Source organism: Nomascus leucogenys, chromosome 8 (assembly GCF_006542625.1).
Source record: "Nomascus leucogenys isolate Asia chromosome 8, Asia_NLE_v1, whole genome shotgun sequence".
Taxonomy (NCBI): Eukaryota; Metazoa; Chordata; class Mammalia; order Primates; family Hylobatidae; genus Nomascus; species Nomascus leucogenys.
In genome coordinates this window covers 82,687,424-82,706,717 of record NC_044388.1, presented here as the reverse complement: position 1 = coordinate 82,706,717, position 19,294 = coordinate 82,687,424, and the positions used below count along the sequence as shown (strand labels likewise).

Here is a 19,294-nt window from a genome sequence, read left to right as displayed (position 1 = left end):
TGTATATATGAATATATGTGTATATAAATATATATGTGTATATATGTGAATATATGTGTATATATCTAAGGTAAATTATTTACCTTAATTTTTATTAATAAATACATATTTAAATTATTTTAAAATAATTCAGTAAAGATGTGAGGAAGCACATGTATACCATAATTTAGGTCTAACTTTCATTATAGTGCAACAGGTTTCAATATTAGATTTCCTTTTTTGCTAGAATTTCAATTTCTTAGAAGATCTTTCAAGCTTCCTTTTTTTTTTCTTTTTTTTTTTTTTTTTTTGAGACAGGGTCTCACTCTGTTGCCCAGTCTGGAGTGCAGCAGCACGATGTCAGCCCACTGCAACCTCCCCTTCCCTGGGCTCAAGCAGTCTTCCCACTTCAGCCTAAGTACTCCCAAGTAGCTGGGACTACAGGGATGCACCACCATGCTTGGCTAATTTTTATTTTATTTTTATTTATTTTTTGTAGACATTAGGTCTCAGTATACTACCCAAGCTGGTCTCAAACTCCTGGGCTCAAGCAATCCGTCTGCCTTGGCCTCCCAGAGTGCCGGGATTACAAGTGTGAGCCACTGCACTGGGCTTCAAGTTCTAATTCATACATCATTTTAAAAACATGGTTTGCCCAAAAAATTCTTCTTTAAAAAAAAAACAGTAAAATAACTTTACATTTTACTAGGTATAAATGTCAGTGTTTTTAGCAAGTAGATTCCCTTTAAAAAAATTTTTGCAAGGGGATTATTTTTTAAAAATTCCAAGAAAACAAAAGTTACAAAACTGGGCAAATAACGTTTTATTAAAAAAAAAAAGAAATGATTTGCAACAAAAAAGTGACAATGAACCATAAGTTTTTCTAGGAACTATTGTTTTATTTTTTCCTAAAAGCTTGAGTTTTCTGGTATCTTGAAGCAAAATGCAATCTTTGAAACTAACCTCTGGTGGCCGGAGAGACCCAATCAGCAATATGGTGACTTAGTATGGGTTTTGAGGAGGAGTAGAAGGCAGGAGAGAAAGTTACCTGTTGTGGCTCCTTCCACATGGATATTTAATTGTTGAAAAATAATAACCTCAGGAATAGCTAGAGGCAGACTAGAATAACATGCCTGGCTCATATTACTAAGCTCCTTGATCAAAATGGAATGCAAATGAAAAGGTGATGTGAAGAACGTGTCTGAGATCTGCGAGAGTGTGCTTTGACTCACTCTACTGTTGTTACTGAGTGGGTAAAAGCATTTCAGGAAGCCCTCTGTGTGAGTGCACGTTTGGTAGGAATGGATAGGGGGTGGGAAGGAGCAAAACCAAGCGTTCCAGCCTGGCCCCCTTTGAGTATTGCAGGAGGGTGTCACCTGTCTTCCTCCTGTCCCGCAGTGCTCCCTGGGTAGTGTTACTAGATGTGTTTTTTAGACAAAATGGAGTTTATAGGCAATTCCCACAGCACATCTCTTAGGTGTCACAGCTGTTCAGGGCCAGTGATGAGTCGATGCTTTCTTCCTTCCCCACAGGCTACTTGTACCTGGCCATTGAGTACGCGCCCCATGGAAACCTTCTGGACTTCCTGCGCAAGAGCCGTGTGCTGGAGACGGACCCAGCATTCGCTATTGCCAATAGCACTGCGTCCACACTGTCCTCCCAGCAGCTCCTCCACTTCGCTGCTGACGTGGCCCGGGGCATGGACTACTTGAGCCAAAAACAGGTTTGTTTGGAGGACTTTGCTTTAGATATCTTTCCTGTGGAGTTCCCGCTAAAGTCAGTTTCAATATGTTTGTAGGGTCTGTCAACCTCTCTTCTTTAACTCCTTCTTAAAATCTCCCTCATTTTAATCTCTTTGTGAATAGTCCATCTATTTAAATAAAAATTAATACTGACAATATGTTTATCTAGCAATTTTCATAATTATGAAAATTTTATAATTTTCTTCTATCTGATTTCATATTACAAAAATTTTATAATTTTCATAATATGTAGTGAGGTACCTTCAGCTCTCTTAGCCTGGTTTGCCTCTAAATAATGTGTGATAACAGAGACACACTACATTACAGCTGGAGGATTTAACAACCTGTGTTTTTCACTTGTTCGTTTTCTGAAATTCTTCTGCCAAGGTGTGGTGTGTCATTTGGCAGAATCCATTAGCAGGGAATTTTGGAGGGGAACTTTAAGGGAACTGGATTGTGACTTTTTAAAATCCTTTTTTATACTATTGTCTTCTTTCCTATTCCCCAAAGTTTTCAGCCCTGGGGCTTTCATTAGGCTGAAAATACATAATGTTTTCAAAAATTTCAGTTTATCCACAGGGATCTGGCTGCCAGAAACATTTTAGTTGGTGAAAACTATGTGGCAAAAATAGCAGATTTTGGATTGTCCCGAGGTCAAGAGGTGTATGTGAAAAAGACAATGGTAAGTGCAGGACACGGACACTGATCGCATCCTTTCCAAGGTACTCCCCCATCTCCTGATGTTGCTTCTGAGACTCTCAGTGCTCTGTGGTGACTGAAGCATCTGACTGTGTGTCCAGTAGATACTGTGTGCCCTGGGAAACATTCTTTCTAAATGTTGGTTCCTAACATGATTGCAGCATCTGCATTACTAACGAAGAAGGCACTGTCATGTGTGACCAAGTGATTGAACATTCAAACCTAGTGGTTTGGGGTCTTGGTTCTATCCGGTCCAGACCCCAAGGCATCTCACTCAGAAACCTCTGAGGAGCTTGCACAATCCTCTTTCATGCACAGCTGACACAGCAAGGAAAACAATTAACATAGTTTCCAAAAGTCAAGAAAACAAACTAAATGGTTTCTAAATCACCAGGAGGCTCTATAGAGAAATTCGTAACTTCTACAGACTCATCTAAGATTTCTCTCTTCACTGAAACCTCAATGGTCACTATTCAAACCCAAATAAAATCCACTCACCCAAACAGTAATATTTTAAGTACAAGATTGCAGGAGAACCTAACCATACAGTGTTAGAGGAAGAGAGATACTCATTCTGCTATTGGTGCCCAGTCTAGAATCACATAGTCCTAGAAGTACCACATCCCTGCCTGTTACAGCTGTGTGGATGAAATGTCACCATCCTCTCTTTTCCTTGGGTGCGCAGAATGCAGGGCCTTAGGGATGACAAGCCCTGCAGCCTTTCCATGTGTCTGGCAGATCTACTCTGGTGGATGGCTCTCCCTTTTTTAGGTCTGATGAACATTACTTGGTCCCAGCTTTCCTGGGATGGCTCCAGTTGTCATGAGATATAGACAATCTTTTTGTTTTTGTGGGCACACCAAATTGTCTCTTAGCAAGGCTCAGGTTCCTGCATTTATTCTCAATTCCAGGCTTCCTTTTTTTTCCCATCATACTTATTTTAGTTACTGAGAAGATAAAACAATACTCAAGAACATTTTGAAAGGAAATCACCCATAATTCACCATCTTGGCATATATATTTTTTTCATTTTGGCTTATTGCCTGCCACAGCATACATCCTTTCACATAGCTACAACCACAGTGAACATAAGCATTTTGGATCTTTCCACTCTCCTTTCTGATGAGGGTGTGAAGCGGGGTCCCTTTGGCTCTTTGAGGGCCCTGCATGCTTATCAACATCAACACTTTCAGAAGCCATGTGTGCCTCCCTGAGGGCTGGCTTCCAGGTGATGCTTTTCTCCCTAAGCTTTTCAGACACACTCAAAGCAGATGCTTCTCTGGAGCAGGGGTGGGCTTGTTTTCCTAAAGAAGCAGAATCCATCACTCACCTTCCTACTCCAGCTCTCCCAACTCCTCCCTCACCACCTGGCGTCCTCAAATCTCCTTCCTGAAATCCTTTTCCCTGCTTTACTCCAGCACTTGGGGGATGTGGGTACCCTGGGTGAGAAGGTGGAGGGATAACACACGATAACCCCACAATCTACCCATTCTATTTGGATGCTCTCCTCAGCTTCCCAGGACTAGCATTGGTTTGCTTGGCATTTCATAAAGGGCAGTGATTTCTGCAATATTGGGGTTATTTACAGGGGGAGAGCACCCATCAGGGCTCAACTCTATCTTACAATAGACTAAACAGGGTAAAGGTTTTCTTTAGCACCTTGGGGCTGGGGAACAAAGGGCCAGGTTGAGGGAAGGGGGAAGAAAGAAGGATTGGAGAGGAGCAAGTTCCCTGCAAGAAAGGTGCAGTGTAGCAAGACACTCCTAGAGAGCACAGTGGCTACCTTCTCTGGCAGCCAATTTTAAAATCAGATTTTCAATTCTCATTATACCTCAAATCATCTGCATTTTTTAAAGATCCCCAGATGATTGAGTCCTATCCTGTGGATATTCTGATTCAACCGGTCTAGGGTGAGAACCCTGCGTTAGGTTTTGTTTTTTTTTTTGTTTTTTTTTTTTTTTTTAAGTTACCCGGGGTGATTTTAATACTGAAATTATTACTGCAAACTACTAAACTAAGCAATTTGGGGTTTTACTATCATAGACTAATATCTCCATCCCCTCATCATGGATTTGTTAGTACAGTGTTTCATGCTTGTGCTAGATCTTGGGGTAACATAAGTCAGACACAGTCTCCACCTTCAAAGAGCTCGTAGACATATGACTCAGGATTCTAACAGTTGATGGTGCTACGGGAACACAAAGAAGGTGCACTGAACCAAGCTGAAAGGAAGTTAAGGAGGGTTTCCTGGAGGAGGTCAAATCCTGAGTTTCACAGTAAATGTTAGATAGGCAGTGGCGGTGTGAGAATAAGTTGGAAGAGCTGGAGGACGTAGTACATACAGAACCCCTAAAGGAAAAGGAAAGCATGAAACCTTTAGGAGATCTTTAAGTAATTCACTATGGCTAGGGTGTGTTGCAGAGAGGAAGGGAGAGTTAAAATTCAGGGTTGGAAGAGGAAGCAAGGATAAAGTCCTGAAGGGCCTTGGATTCCAGCTAAGGATTTGGGATCTTGGAACCATAGGGACATTAAAGAATTTTAAGGAATAGAACTACATGGTCAAATTTGCCATTTAGCATGATCATCCTGACTACAGTGAGGAGAACAGATAATTAGGGAGGGAGATCAGTTAGGCAGAGAGACCAGGAGAGATTGTTGTCATCAGGTGTGGTATGATGGCGGACTGAACCGAGGTGATATAGTAGACAGAAGTTAGAAGATGCAAAAGAAGTCAAATAAAAAAATAAATGAAAAAGTGCACAAGAAACTTAGCAATTAGGAGGTGTGAGGTTGGAAGCCAGCAGGCTGGGAGTGAATGAGGGCAAAAAGAAAGCAGGTAACACTGTAGAGAGAGTTAGAATAACAGCTGGGAGATGGGGTGGTGTGGACAGAGTGAAGGGAGGAGGTGTGGATGTGGAGGAGAACAATAAATACGTAGATGTGAGAAAAAATACTTCCATACTTGAACCTAAAAGTATAAAATTACCATTAGGAATTTATGCTTAGAAATGTATGCATCAGAATATTGCCACTCCACAAAGAACTGGGAGACAATTGCACATTCAGGAATCGTCCTGGGGATCTAGGGCAGGGCTGGTCTCATAAATGCACGACCTAGGAGAACACCTGCTCTGGAGAGCTGAGAAAGGTCCCTCAAGTACTCCTGGTTTTGTTCCACCCACTGGCTAATGTAGGTGGAAATGCCACTGCGAAAGTTTGGACAAATCTCTGGGAGGGAGGGATCAACCTCTCAATAACCAACCCTATGATTCTTGAATGAGTAGATAGGAAGGGAGCCCCAAATCATAGAGACTTTGAGGAAACTAGGAATAAAACTTTAAAGTCAAGCTTTACAATGTCCAGGCACATCTCATTTTGCCTAGCCTGGGATCAATAAACTAAGATATGGGGACAGCCTGGAGGCAGTCAGGACCAGGCATCCAAAGGATCAGTATGTCTCCAAACCCAACATAAACTGCACTAGTTACAAATCATCTCAATCTCTACTGTTACACATGCACACTGTTCCCCTTGTCCAGAGATGCTCTTTCCTCTCCCATCCACCTAATGACACCTAAACATCGTACAGAACCATGCTGGGATGTCCTGTCCTCTGGAGAATCTCCCTCCATCATCTCCAGGCACAGCTGTTCTCTTCACCCTACCCCAGTGCCTCCATTTCCCTTTTCCACATTATTAATACAGTTAAATTCTCACTCAGTGTCTATGCCTGTCTCCCTTTTCAAACCTCAGAGTGCCTCTGAGGGCTATGAGGTGAATAAGGAATGACCGACTATCATGCGTGCACACTCACACTTCAATTCATATAAAACTGCTGGACCCCAAAGATAAATAGGACTTACGCTATTTGCATGTTTTGAAATTTGAAAACACACATGTAGCTGGGACATACACAAAGCAATGATTTCTGAGACTGCCCTGCCTATGAGGTTCCCCATGGGCTTTGTGGAGCCACAGCTCAGGCAGGCTGAGAGCCGCATAAAGACCCTGTCCCACTTAAGTGACATCTCACTTTGTTCTCTCCAGGGAAGGCTCCCAGTGCGCTGGATGGCCATCGAGTCACTGAATTACAGTGTGTATACAACCAACAGTGATGTGTGAGTAAGCTTCTTATTGCCAAGGGATTTTTTTCCCTCCCAGAAACATATACATTTGACAGGGGTTTTAAAAAGAAACAGAAATGTCCTGTACCTCTCGGGAACAAAGGTAACCAAAAAGCTCAGGAAATGACAGAATAAAGCCACAGAGTAGACAGTTTCCAGAGTGCAGAATCACTGGTGGCAGGTTTTGGGTTTCCCTCTGCATGCTGAAGCTGTGTATTCTGCATGTGCTTCAAGTTGCGAATTCTCGGACTCAACAGGAAGAAGGGACATACTGGCCTTCCTGTGGCTCCTCTCCCAGACCTAGATCAGAGGAAGCAACCCAGAATAGCTGCTGGGGACAAAATAAGGCCAGCCAGTGGGGGTCGTCTCTGCTTGCAGCCTGCAGTGATGCATCAGAGGCTGGTGGTGGAAGGAAGGATTGGCTCGAGATTTAGGTTATCTTGCCTAAATCTTGTACCTCATTTCCAGGAGGAAAAACCAAGGCCCCGAGGCTGGTGGTGACTTGTCCAAGGGGTTTTGCTGATGTCTGGGGCTGAGGAAGGGGCGGGCAATTGCTGTGTCCTCACTGTGTGCAAGGTGCTTTTTATGTTTCTCTGCATAATTTTGAGGCAGGGATTATTGTCCCCACTTTTGGAAGAATACACTAAGAGGTCCCAAGAGGTTCTGCAACTTTTTCCAGGTCACATAAGTATTGGGTGGCAGATTGGATTTAACTGAGTTGGATTTAACTCAGATCTGTCAAGCTCCAAAACAAATTTCTTCTGTTTTGGACAGTACCACCTTGTAGTCTCTAGTTAAAGTGATTTGGGGGCTTTGGCAAAGTGAACACTGTTTCTTTGTTGTAACCCTTCCATAGAGCTAAGAGGAGAGAAACCTACACTGTGTGCAAGGGCCTATCCTAGGATGTAGACATTTAACATCTCCTTTTCTCAGAAAGGGTGGGTCTCCCTGGCTTTTGGGGCAGGAAAATGAGTGGTGACTCTGCTGATTGTTGGTTTCACACTTGTCCCTCCTGCAGATGGTCCTATGGTGTGTTACTATGGGAGATTGTTAGCTTAGGTGAGTATCTATGTGTATCTACCAGGTGAGACTCTAGGCAAAGGGAGTGGACCCCCCTAGCACTTCCTTGCTGCATAATTCCACAGGACACCATTTGTATGTGGTTCTACCAGATGTGACTTGGAAATAGAAACATAGTGTATTTATTCCCATATTTTTCTTTTTAAAAGCCCTATACCTAATGTCATATTTAACACTAATGACCTGGAGGCCATGAACTTCATTATATATTGGCTCTGCTTGTACAAGTTGCCAAGTTAACTTCTCTAAAACTCTTAGATTATGCAGCTATTAAAAGTCACATTTTTGAAAGTCATTTAATAGCATGTGAAAATATACATGCCAGAAAATATGTAACAATTTCATGTATACGCTGATCCTAGTTTTATCAACATTGCATATTTTAAAAAACTGGAAGGTACTACACAGAAAGGTAATAACATTTATTCTTCATGCTTTTTAATATGGCACATATACACCATGGAATACTATGCAGCCATAAAAAAGAATGACTTCATGTCCTTTGCAGGACCATGGATGAAGCTAGAAACCCTCATCCTCAGCAGACTAACACAGGAATAGAAAACCAAACACCACATGCTGTCACTCATAAGTGGGGGTTGAACAATGGGAACACATGGGCACAGGGAAGATAACATCACACACTGGGGCCTGTCAGAGGGTAGGGGACAAGGGGAGGGAGAGCATTAGGACAAATACCTAATGTATGTGGGGCTTAAAACCTAGATGATGGGTCGATAGGTGCAGCAAACCACCATGGCACATGTATCTCAGAACTTAAAATTAAAAAATCTGTTCTACAATAAACATGCATTGCTTTTATAATTAAAACTGGCCATAACTATAACTGATAAAATATGAGTTATAAAACTATGGACTGCCAATCAGAAAAAAAGGTTAATCTTATTGGTATAATAGATGTGCTCTGTGTGGGGAGACTTAGGGAAGAGAACAGGCACTAAGGAAGCCTGTGGTGGTTCCTTCCCCTGAAGCAATGATCATGCTTTCGCGTAGTCTATGGTGTAAGCCCAGCTTTGATGTGCGGTGAGTTTGCCAAGGGAGGCATGCAGGATGCTCACCCTCCCTTGACATACCATGTCTTCCTCCTGGCCCCTTAGATTTAGAACCCCTGGACAGGAAGCATTGCTTTTCATGCCAGGGAGGACTTAGAGTGGCACTGTTTGTCTTCCAGGAGGCACACCCTACTGCGGGATGACTTGTGCAGAACTCTACGAGAAGCTGCCCCAGGGCTACAGACTGGAGAAGCCCCTGAACTGTGATGATGAGGTGTAAGTCAGGCCTCATCCTGGGGCTATTTTGTCTTACCTTCCCCCTGTGTGTTTCTGGGGCCAGCTGACTCTAGCAGAGTCAGCTGGTGGTATACACATATACACAAACACCTACACACAGAGATCCCAAATAGGTGAATAAAAGGGGAGGGGTTCCTAAAACTAATACTGTTATGTAATCCACAAGGAGTATTAGCTTTACAGGCATAGAAATTTAGGAGGAATTTAATGACTCTTGGGAAGGTTGAAATGAGGAAGGGCAACAAATGCAGAAAAGCTCTGAAACAAATTTGTGAAGTTTTTCATTAAACGTACAACACCATTCTTGGGGATAAAGATTTCAAAGCTATTCATTAAGAACGATACATTTTCGGGCTGGCAAGATGGCTGAATAGGAACAGCTCCAGTGTGCAACTCTCAGCGAGATCAACGCAGAAGGCAAGTGATTTCTGCATTTCCAACTGAGGTACCCGGCTCATCTCATAGGGACTGGTTAGACAGTGGGTACAGCCCATGGAGGGTGAGCTGAAGCTTCACCTGGGAAGCGCACGGGGTCGAGGAACTCCCTTCCTAGCGAAGGAGGGACTATGCCGTGAGGAATGGTGCATTCCAGCCCAGATACTAAGCTTTCCCCACAGTGTTTGCAATCCGCAGACCAGGAGATTCCCTCTGGTGCCTATGCCAACAGGGCCGTGGATTGCAAGCACCAAACTGGGTGGCCATTTGGGCAGACACCAAGCTAGCTGCAGGAGTTTCTTTTCATACCCCAGTGGCACCTGGAACACTCCCCTGAAAAGGGGCTGAAGGCAGGGAGCCAAGTGGTCTAGCTCAGTGGAGCCCATCAAGCTAAGATCCACTGGCTTGAAATTCTCGCTGCAAGCACAGCAGTATGAAGTTGACCTGGGATGCTCCAGCTTGGTGAGGGGAGAGGCATCTGCCATTACTGAGGCTTGAGTAGGCGGTTTTCCCCTCACAATGTAAATAAAGCCACAGGGAAGTTCGAACTGGGTGGAGCCCACCTCCGCTCCTCAAAGCCACTGTAGCCAGACTGCCTCTCTAGATTCTTCCTATCTGGGCAGGGCATCTCTGAAAGAAAGGCAGCAGCCCCAGTCAGGGGCTTATAGATAAAGCTCCCATCTCTGTGGGACAAAGCACCTAGTGGTAGGGGTGGCTGTGGCTGTTGGTGTAGCTTCAGCAGACTTAAACGTTCCTGCCTGCCAGCTCTGAAGAGAGCAGTGGATCTCCCAGCAGAGCACTTGAGCTCTGCTAAGGGACAGACTGCCTCCTCAAGTGGGTCCCTGACCCGACCCCTGTGCTCCCTGGCTGGGAGACATCTCCCAGTAGGGGTCGACAAGACACTTCATACAGGACAGCTCTGGCTGGCATCTGGCAGGTGCCCCTCTGGGACGAACCCAGGCAGCAATCTTTGCTGTTCTGCAGCCTCTGCTAGTGATATCCAGGCAGACAGGGTCTGGAGTGGACCTCCAGCCAACTCCAGCAGACCTTCAGCACAGGGGCCTGACTATTAGAAGGAAAAGTAACAAACAGAAAGGAATAGTATCAACATCAACAAAAAGGACCTCCACACCAAAACCCCATCTGAAGGTAGATAAATCCACGAAGATGGAAAGAAACCAGTGCAAAAACGCTGAAAATTCCAAAAACCAGAATGCCTCTCCTCCTCCAAAGGATCACAACTCCTTGCCAGCAAGGGACAAAACTGGACGAATGAGTTTGACAAACTGACAGTAGTCTTCAGAAGGTGGGTAATAACAAACTCCTTCAAGCTAAAGGAGCATGTTCTAACCCAATGCAAGGAAGCTAAGGACCTTGAAAAAAGGTTAGATGAATTGCTACCAGAATAACCAGTTTAGAGAAAAACATAAATGACCTGATGGAGCTAAAAATCACAGCACGAATACTTCATGAAGCATACACAAGTATCAATAGCTGAATGGATCAAGTGGAAGAAAGGATATCAGATATTGAAGATAAACTTAAAGCATGAAGACAAGATTAGAGAAAAAAGAGTGAAAAGGAATGAACAAAGCCTCCAAGAAGTATGAGACTATGTGAAAAGACCAAACCTGAAAGTGACGGGGAGAATGGAACCAAGCTGGAAAACACTCTTCAGGATATTACCCAAGAGAACTTCCCCAACCTAGCAAGACAGGCCAACATTCAAATTCAGGAAATAGAGACCACCACAAAGATACTCCTTGAGAAGAGCAACCCCAAGACACACAATCATCAGATTCACCAAGGTTGAAATGAAAGAAAAAATGTTAAGGGCAGCCAGAGAGAAAGGTCAGGTTACCCATAAAGTGAAGTCAAACAGACTAACAGTGGACCTCTCTGTAGAAACCCTACGAGCCAGAAGAGAGTGGGAGCCAGTGTTCAACATTCTTAAGAGAAGAATTTTCAACCGAGAATTTCATATCCAACCAAAGTAAGCTACGTAAGTGAAGGAGAAATAAATCCTTTACAGACAAGCAAATGCTGACATATTTTGTCACCACCAGGTGTACCTTACAAGAGCTCCTGAAGGAAGCACTAAACATGGAAAGGAAAACCCGGAACCAGCCACAGCAAGAACATACCAAAATCTAAAGACCATCGACACTACAAAGAAAACTCCATCAACTAATGGGAAAAATAACCAGCTAGTGCATCATAATGACAGGATCAAATTCACACATTATAATATTAAGACGCATTGGTGTGCTGTATTCAGGAGACCCATCTAACGTGCAAAGACACATAGGCTCAAAATGAAGGGACAGAGGCATATTTACCAAGCAAATGGAAAGCAATAAAAAAAAGCAGGGGTTGCAATCCTAGTCTCTGATAAAACAGACTTTAAACAAACAAAGATCAAAAGAGACAAAGAAGGGCATTACATAATGGTAAAGGGATCAATGCACCAAGAACAGCTAACTAACTATCTTAAATATATATGCACCCAATACAGGAGCACCCAGATTCTTAAAGCAAGTTCTTAGAGACCTACAAAGAGACTTTAAGTCTCCCACTATTATTGTGTGGGAGTCTAACACCCCACTGTCAATGTTAGACAGAAGATTAACAAGGATATTCAGGACTTGAATTCAGCTCTGGACCAAGTAGACCTAATAGACATCTACAGAACTCTCCACCCCAAATCAATAGAATATATATTCTTCTCAGCACCTCATCACACTTAAAAAGTTGACCACATAACTGGAAGTAAAACATTCCTAAGCAAATGCTAAAGAACGGAAATCATAACAAACAGTTTCTTAGACCACAGTGCAACCAAATTAGAACTCAGGATTAAGAAACTCACTCAAAACCACACAACTACATGGAAGCTGAACAACCTGCTCCTAAATGACTACTGGGTAAATAACGAAATGAAGGCAGAAATAAAGATGTTCTCTGACACCAGTGAGAACAAAGACACAACATACCAGAGTCTCTGGGACACATTTAAAGCAGTGTGCAGAGGGAAATTTATAGCTCTAAATGCCCACAAGAGAAAGCAGGAAAGATCTAAAATTGACACTCAAACATCACAATTAAAAGAACTACAGAAGCAACAGCAAACAAATTCAAAAACTAGCAGAAGGCAAGAAATAACTAAGATCAGAGCAGCACTGAAGGAGACAGAGACACGAAAAACCCTTCAAAAAATCAATGAATCCAGGAGCTGGTTTTTTGAAAAGATAAACAAAATAGACCGCTAGCCAGACTAATGAAGAAAAGAGAGAAGAATCAAATAGATGCAACAAAAAATGATAAAGGGGATATCACCACCGATCCCACAGAAATACAAACTACCATCAGAGAATACTATAAACACCTCTATGAAAATAAACTAGAAAATCTAGAAGAAAGGGATAAATTCCTGGACACATACATCCTCCTATGTCTAAACCAGGAAAAAGTCAAATCCCTGAATAGACCAATAACAAATTCTGAAATTGAGGCAGTAATTAATAGCTTACCAAGCAAAAAAAGTCCAGGACCAGACGGATCCACAGCCGAATTCTACCAGAGATACAAAGAAGAGTTGGTACCATTCCTTCTGCAACTATTTCAAACAGTAGAAAAAAGGGGATCTTTCCTAACTCATTTTATGAGGTCAGCATCATCCTGATACCCAAACCTGGCAAAGACACAAAAAAGAAAACTTCAGGCCAATATCCCTGATGAACATTGATGTGAAAATTCTCAATAAAATACTGGGAAACAGAATCCAGCAGCACATCAAAAAGCTTATCCACCATGATCGAGTGGGCTTCATCCTTGGGATGCAAGGCTGGTTCAACACACGCAAATCAATAAACGTAATCCATCATCTAAACAGAACCAATGAAAAAACCCACATGATTATCTCAATAGATGCAGAAAAGCCTTCAAGGAAATTCAACACCCCCTCAGGCTAAACATTCTCAGTAAACTAGGTATTGATGGAACGTATCTCAAAATATTAAGAGCTATTTATGACAAACCCACAGCCAGTATCACACTGAATGGACAAAAGCTGGAAGCATTCCCTTTGAAAACCGGCATAAGACAAGGATGCCCTCTCTCGCCCCTCCTATTCAACATAGGATTGAAAGTTCTGGCCAGGGCAATCAGGCAAGAGAAAGAAAGAAAGGGCATTCAAATAGGAAGACAGGAAGTCAAACTGTCTCTGTTTGTTTGCAGATGACATGATTGTATATCTAGAAAACCTCATCGTCTCAGCCCAAAATCTCTTTAAGCTGATAAGCAACTTCAGCAAAGTCTCAGGATACAAAATCAATGTGCAAAAATCACAAGCATTCCTATACACCAATAGCAGACAGAGATCCAAACCATGAGTGAATTCTCATTCACAACTGCTACAAAGACAATAAAATATCTAGGAATCCAACTTACAAGGGACGTGAAGGACCTCTTCAAGGAGAACTACAAACTACTGCTCAAGGAAATAAGAGAGGACACAAACAAATGGAAAAACATTCCCTGCTCATGGATAGGAAGAATCAACATTGTGAAAATGGCTGCCCGAAGTCATTTATAGATTCAATGTTATCTCCATCAAGCTACCATTGACTTTCTTCACAGAATTAGATAAAACTGCTTTAAATTTCATATGGAACCCAAAAAAGAGCCTGCATAGCCAAGACAATCCTAAGCAAAAAGAACAAAACTGGAGGCATCAAGCTACCTGACTTCAAACTATACTACAAGGCTACAATAACCAAAACAGGATGGTACTGGTACCAAAACAGATATATAGACCAAAGGAACAGGAAAGAGGCCTCAGGAATAACACCACACATTTACGACCATCTGATCTTTGACAAACCTGACAGAAGCAATGGGGAAAGGATTCCCTATTTAATAAATGGTGTTGGGAAAACTGGCTAGCCATACGCAGAAAACTGAAATTGGACTCCTTCCTTACACCTTATACAAAAATTAACTCGGATGGATTAAAGACTTAAACATAAGATCTAAAACCATAAAAACCCTAGAAGAAAACCTGGGCAATACCATTCAGGACACAGGCATGGGCAAAGACTTCATGACTAAAACACCAAAAGCAATGGCAACAAATTGACAAATGGGATCTAATCAAACTAAAGAGTTTCTGCACAGCAGAATAAACTATCATCAGAGTGACCAGGCAACCTACAGAATGGGAGAAAATTTTTGCAATCTATCCATCTGACAAGGGGCTAATATCCAGAATCTACAAAGCACTTCAACAAATTTACAAGAAAAAAACAACCCCATCAAAAAGTGGGCAAAAGATATGGACAGACACTTCTCAAAAGAAGACATTTATGCAGCCAACAAACATGAAGAAAGCTCATCATCACAGGTCATTAGAGAAATGCAAATCAAAACCACAATGAGATGTCATTTCACACCAGTTAGAATAGCAATCATTAAAAAGTCAGGAAACAACAGATGCTGGAGAGAATATGGAGAAATAGGAACACTTTTACACTGTTGGTGGGAGTGTAAATTAGTTCAACCATTGTGGAAGACAGTGTGGCGATTCCTCAGGGATCTAGAATTAGAAATACCATTTGACCCAGCAATCCCATTACTGGGAATATACCCAAAGGATTATAAATCATTCTACTGTAAAGACACATGCACACGTATGTTTACTGCAGCACTGTTCACAATAGCAAAGACTTGGAACCAACCCAAATGCCCATCAATGATAGACTGGATAAAGAAAATGTGGCACATATACACCATGGAATACTATGCAGCCATAAGAAAGGATAAGTTCTTGTCCTTTGGACGGACATGGATGAAGCTGGAAACCATCATTCTCAGGAAACTAGCACAAGAACAGAAGACCAAACATTGCATGTTCTCACTCATAAGTTGGAGTTTAAGGATGAGAACACATGGACACAGGGAGGGGAACATCACACACCTGTTGGGGGGTGGGAGCTAGGGGAGGGATAGCATTAGGAGAAATACCTAATGTAGATGACAGGTTGATGGGTGCAGCAAACCACCATGGCACTTGTATACATATGTAACAAACCTGCATGTTCTCCACATGTATCCCAGAACTTAAAGTATAATAATAAAAAAATAAAGATACATTTTCTTGCCTAGAACCTTGCTTCTGCTAAGATTACTTTCAAAAGTAAGATTTATTCCAAGGGCAAGAATAATGAACTGTAGTGATACCAGCATTCCCAGAACTATCCATGGTAGAAGCTAACTGGCATGTTTGAAGACTGCAAGGTTCTAGGTTGAGCAAATAATTTATTGTCTAAATGGGGCTACTTCTAAGAGTGAAGGAGGGTGTTCATCTCACTGGAGCAAGAAGCATACATACCATCCTGGAAAAACCTGGACATAGTTGGACCATCACTAGACATAGTCCCTAAAATTCCACCTTTTGAGATCACTTCATAAGGGGTGAGAAGATTTTTTAGTCTTTAAGAAACGTATGTTAAAGTATAAGCTGTTCTGGGATCTGTGACACCCTAAACCAATGGTCGATAGCCTTCCATGCACATAGGTTCCCCAGAGTCATTTGCTCAGCATGTGGGCTCTTGGTCCCCACTGCCAGTCATTGATTCTATAAATTTAGGGCAGGTTCCAGAATTCTGCATTTTAATAACACGAGTAGTTCTGAGCACAACTGAGAAAGCACTGTCTTAGGTCAGTGTTTCCCAAACTATGTTCACGTGTTGTGCAAGATATAAATACATGATACGAGGGGAAAGGAGTTCTGTGGTCACTTAAGTTGGAAACTTTGTGTTAAACCTGTTGTCTTAGTCATTTCTGGCCGCTGTAACAAACAACATACCATAAACTTGGTGGCTTATAAGCAAGAGAGATGTATTTCTCACAGTTCTGAAGGCTGGGAAATCCAAGATCAAAGTGCTGGCAGATTTGGTGGCCATGAGCCCTTTCCTGGCTCATAGATGGCCATCTTTCTGCTGTGTCCTCACGTGGCACTAGGGGCAAAAGAGCTCTTTGAGGCCTTTTCTGTAAGGGCACGAATCCCATTCATGAGGGTTCTACCGTCATGACCTAATCACCTCCCAAAGGACCTACCTTCAAATACCATCACATGGTTTCAACACATGATTTTTGGGTGGCATGAACATTCAGTCCATAGCACCTGGTTAAACAGGCGTTTTTTTGTTTCTAATGACAGTGCTTCTAAAAGTCCTGCCTCTTAAAGGGGGATACAACGGGTGGCATTTTACAAGTTTGAGCATGGGCCCTTTAAGAGACACTAACATTTTGAAATATGTAGCACTCCAAGGCAAATGCTGCTGTAGACACATACCCAGTTCTTTCTAGATGATTGTAATAGCTGAGACCAAGATCCTGTGGAAACAGTACTGAGGGCAGGAACTAAATCTATGGGGAGTTGAAATGGGACTGCCCTAGGGAGGTGGGAGGCCTAGTAGAAACTGCCTAGCTGCTGTACTTTGGTTAAGCTTCATAACCATGCATTGGGCGGCTTCATTCTCTCCTCTCTTTTCCTGCCGTGCCCAGGACTGAAGCAGTTATAGAATTAACCCTTTAATTCTTTGCTTTCAAAGGTATGATCTAATGAGACAGTGCTGGCGGGAGAAGCCTTACGAGAGGCCATCATTTGCCCAGATATTGGTGTCCTTAAATAGAATGTTAGAGGAACGAAAGGTGAGTATTAAATTCAGGCAGGAGATCTTTAATTGGAATTCCTGATGTGCCCAGGGTGGTTCATAAAAAACATTGAAACAATCGAAGAAGTTCTTCTTGGCATGGCCCTAAGTATTATAGAAATAAAGGATGTCCCCCCACCCCCGCAACTTTGAAGAAGTTACAATTTTGGGGGGAAATAAGATTTCTATACAAGATATAGTCACGTACACACTAGAATAACATACATAATTAGCCTATTAGAGCTTGAAGGAATTTTAGTCATATAGCCTGACCCTTTAATTTTATAGATGAAGAAACAGACTCAGAAGTGGGTGACTTGACCAAGGACACACAGCAAGTAGACAACAGAGCCTGACCTGCAGGTTACTATGAGGAGGGTCAGGAACTCCATAAAAATTTCTAGAAGTAAGTTGGCTGTACCCATCTGGGAGTCAAAAGAAAAGTAAATATAGTTTAAAGAAATAGTCATCAAAACCTAAGTGGTAATTCAGCTTGAGATGCAGGTGAGATCACACAGAGAGATGTGAAAATGAGATTCACACAGAGGAAGGAACCCTAGAGAAGCTGAGCACATTAGGAGGAACCAATAAGACACTGCGAGAAAGGCAAGCTCAGAAACTGGGGATACAGTAGGAAATCTTACTTGCAAAAGGCAAGGGGATGCATTTTAGGAAGAAAGTCATCAAATACAACAGAGGGACTGAGGACAGAAAAGTATCCCCTAAGTGCTTAGTATTTGAGTTGAAACAAACTAAGAAAACCAAAGTATTGCTGTAACTGCCACTGGCAGAGGTGGAATCAAAGCAGCCTATGTCTCTGAACCATTCTCATTCTTCCAGACCTACGTGAATACCACGCTTTATGAGAAGTTTACTTATGCAGGAATTGACTGTTCTGCTGAAGAAGCGGCCTAGGACAGAACATCTGTATACCCTCTGTTTCCCTTTCACTGGCATGGGAGACCCTTGATACCTGCTGAGAAAACATGCCTCTGCCAAGAGATGTGATACAGAAGTGTACATATGTGCTGTACACCTGGGACCTTCACTACTATAGATCCCGTGCGTGGGTCTATATAGTAGGCTCTGACTCTAATAGGACTGTATATACTGTTTTAAGAATGGGCTGAAATCAGAATGCCTGTTTGTGGTTTCATATGCAATAATATATTTTTTTAAAAATGTTGACTTCATAGGAAGGCGTGAGTACAATTAGTATAATGCATAACTCATTATTCTCCTAGATATTTTGATATTTACCTTTATATTGAATGCTATTAAATGTTTTGCTGTGTCAAAGTAAAATATTGTTAATAAACCTAACAATGACCCTGATAGTACAGGTTAAGTGAGAGAAATATATGAATTCTAACAAGACATAGGTTAATATTTAAGAAGCTGAAAAATCTAAGTGATATAAATCAGAGTCTTCTCTCTCAATTTTATCCCTCACCTGTAGCAGCCAGTCCCATTTCATTTAGTCATGTGACAACTCTGTCTTGTGTTTCCACAGCCTGCAAGTCAGTCCAGAATGCTAACATCTAAAAATAGACTTAAATCTCATTGCTTACAAGCCTAAGAATCTTTAGAGAAGTATACATAAGTTTAAGATAAAATAATGGGATTTTCTTTTCTTTTCTCTGGTAACATTGACTTGTATATTTTAAGAAATAACAGAAAGCCTGGGTGACATTTGGGAGACATGTGACATTTATATATTGCATTAATATCCCTACATGTATTGCACATTGTAAAAAGTTTTAGTTTTGATGAGTTGTGAGCTTACCTTGTATACTGTAGGCACACTTTGCACTGATATATCATGAGTGAATAAATGTCTTGCCTACTCACGTCTCATCCAGGAGTGTGTCTCATAGCTATTGCCACATGTCCTTATTATACTTTAAAGAGAAATGCTTTAAATTATCCATCCCTAGCACATAGAGTAGTGAGAGTATACTCCACCAGATACAGAATCTGAAGCTCATCAGATTGAAAAGGTCTCCTAGAAGTGTTCTACTGCCTATTTCTTTTTCTTGCAACAGGCAGTATACCTTTGGGAGTGTTCCAGTGTGAACCAAGGGCTTAGAATTGGAATTCCTTTTAATTGTGTCACAATGTTAAATAGAGTATAGTCCTCACTTAATGTCACTGACAGGTTCGTGGAAACTGCAGTACTATATAATGAAACCAATTTCACCATAGGGTAA

At 41.9% G+C, this 19,294-nt stretch overlaps 1 protein-coding gene across 5 annotated transcripts in view; it reads left to right on the top strand.

The window, feature by feature from the left end:
- The window catches only part of TEK (TEK receptor tyrosine kinase), a 124,164-nt gene extending 105,219 nt beyond the window's left edge, over window positions 1-18,945 (top strand). For 3 of the 5 annotated variants that reach the window (XM_003263990.3, XM_003263989.3, XM_030817596.1), the window contains 7 exons: window positions 1,512-1,702; window positions 2,290-2,403; window positions 6,468-6,538; window positions 7,563-7,603; window positions 8,817-8,913; window positions 16,983-17,082; window positions 17,925-18,945. In XM_003263990.3, coding sequence (XP_003264038.1) covers window positions 1,512-1,702; window positions 2,290-2,403; window positions 6,468-6,538; window positions 7,563-7,603; window positions 8,817-8,913; window positions 16,983-17,082; window positions 17,925-17,999 — 689 coding nt within the window. In that variant the 3' untranslated portion in view covers window positions 18,000-18,945. The remainder of the gene's footprint in view (window positions 1-1,511; window positions 1,703-2,289; window positions 2,404-6,467; window positions 6,539-7,562; window positions 7,604-8,816; window positions 8,914-16,982; window positions 17,083-17,924) is intronic. The other 2 variants (XM_030817597.1, XM_030817595.1) reach the window with 1 other exon arrangement.
- Window positions 18,946-19,294: the final 349 nt, after the last annotated feature.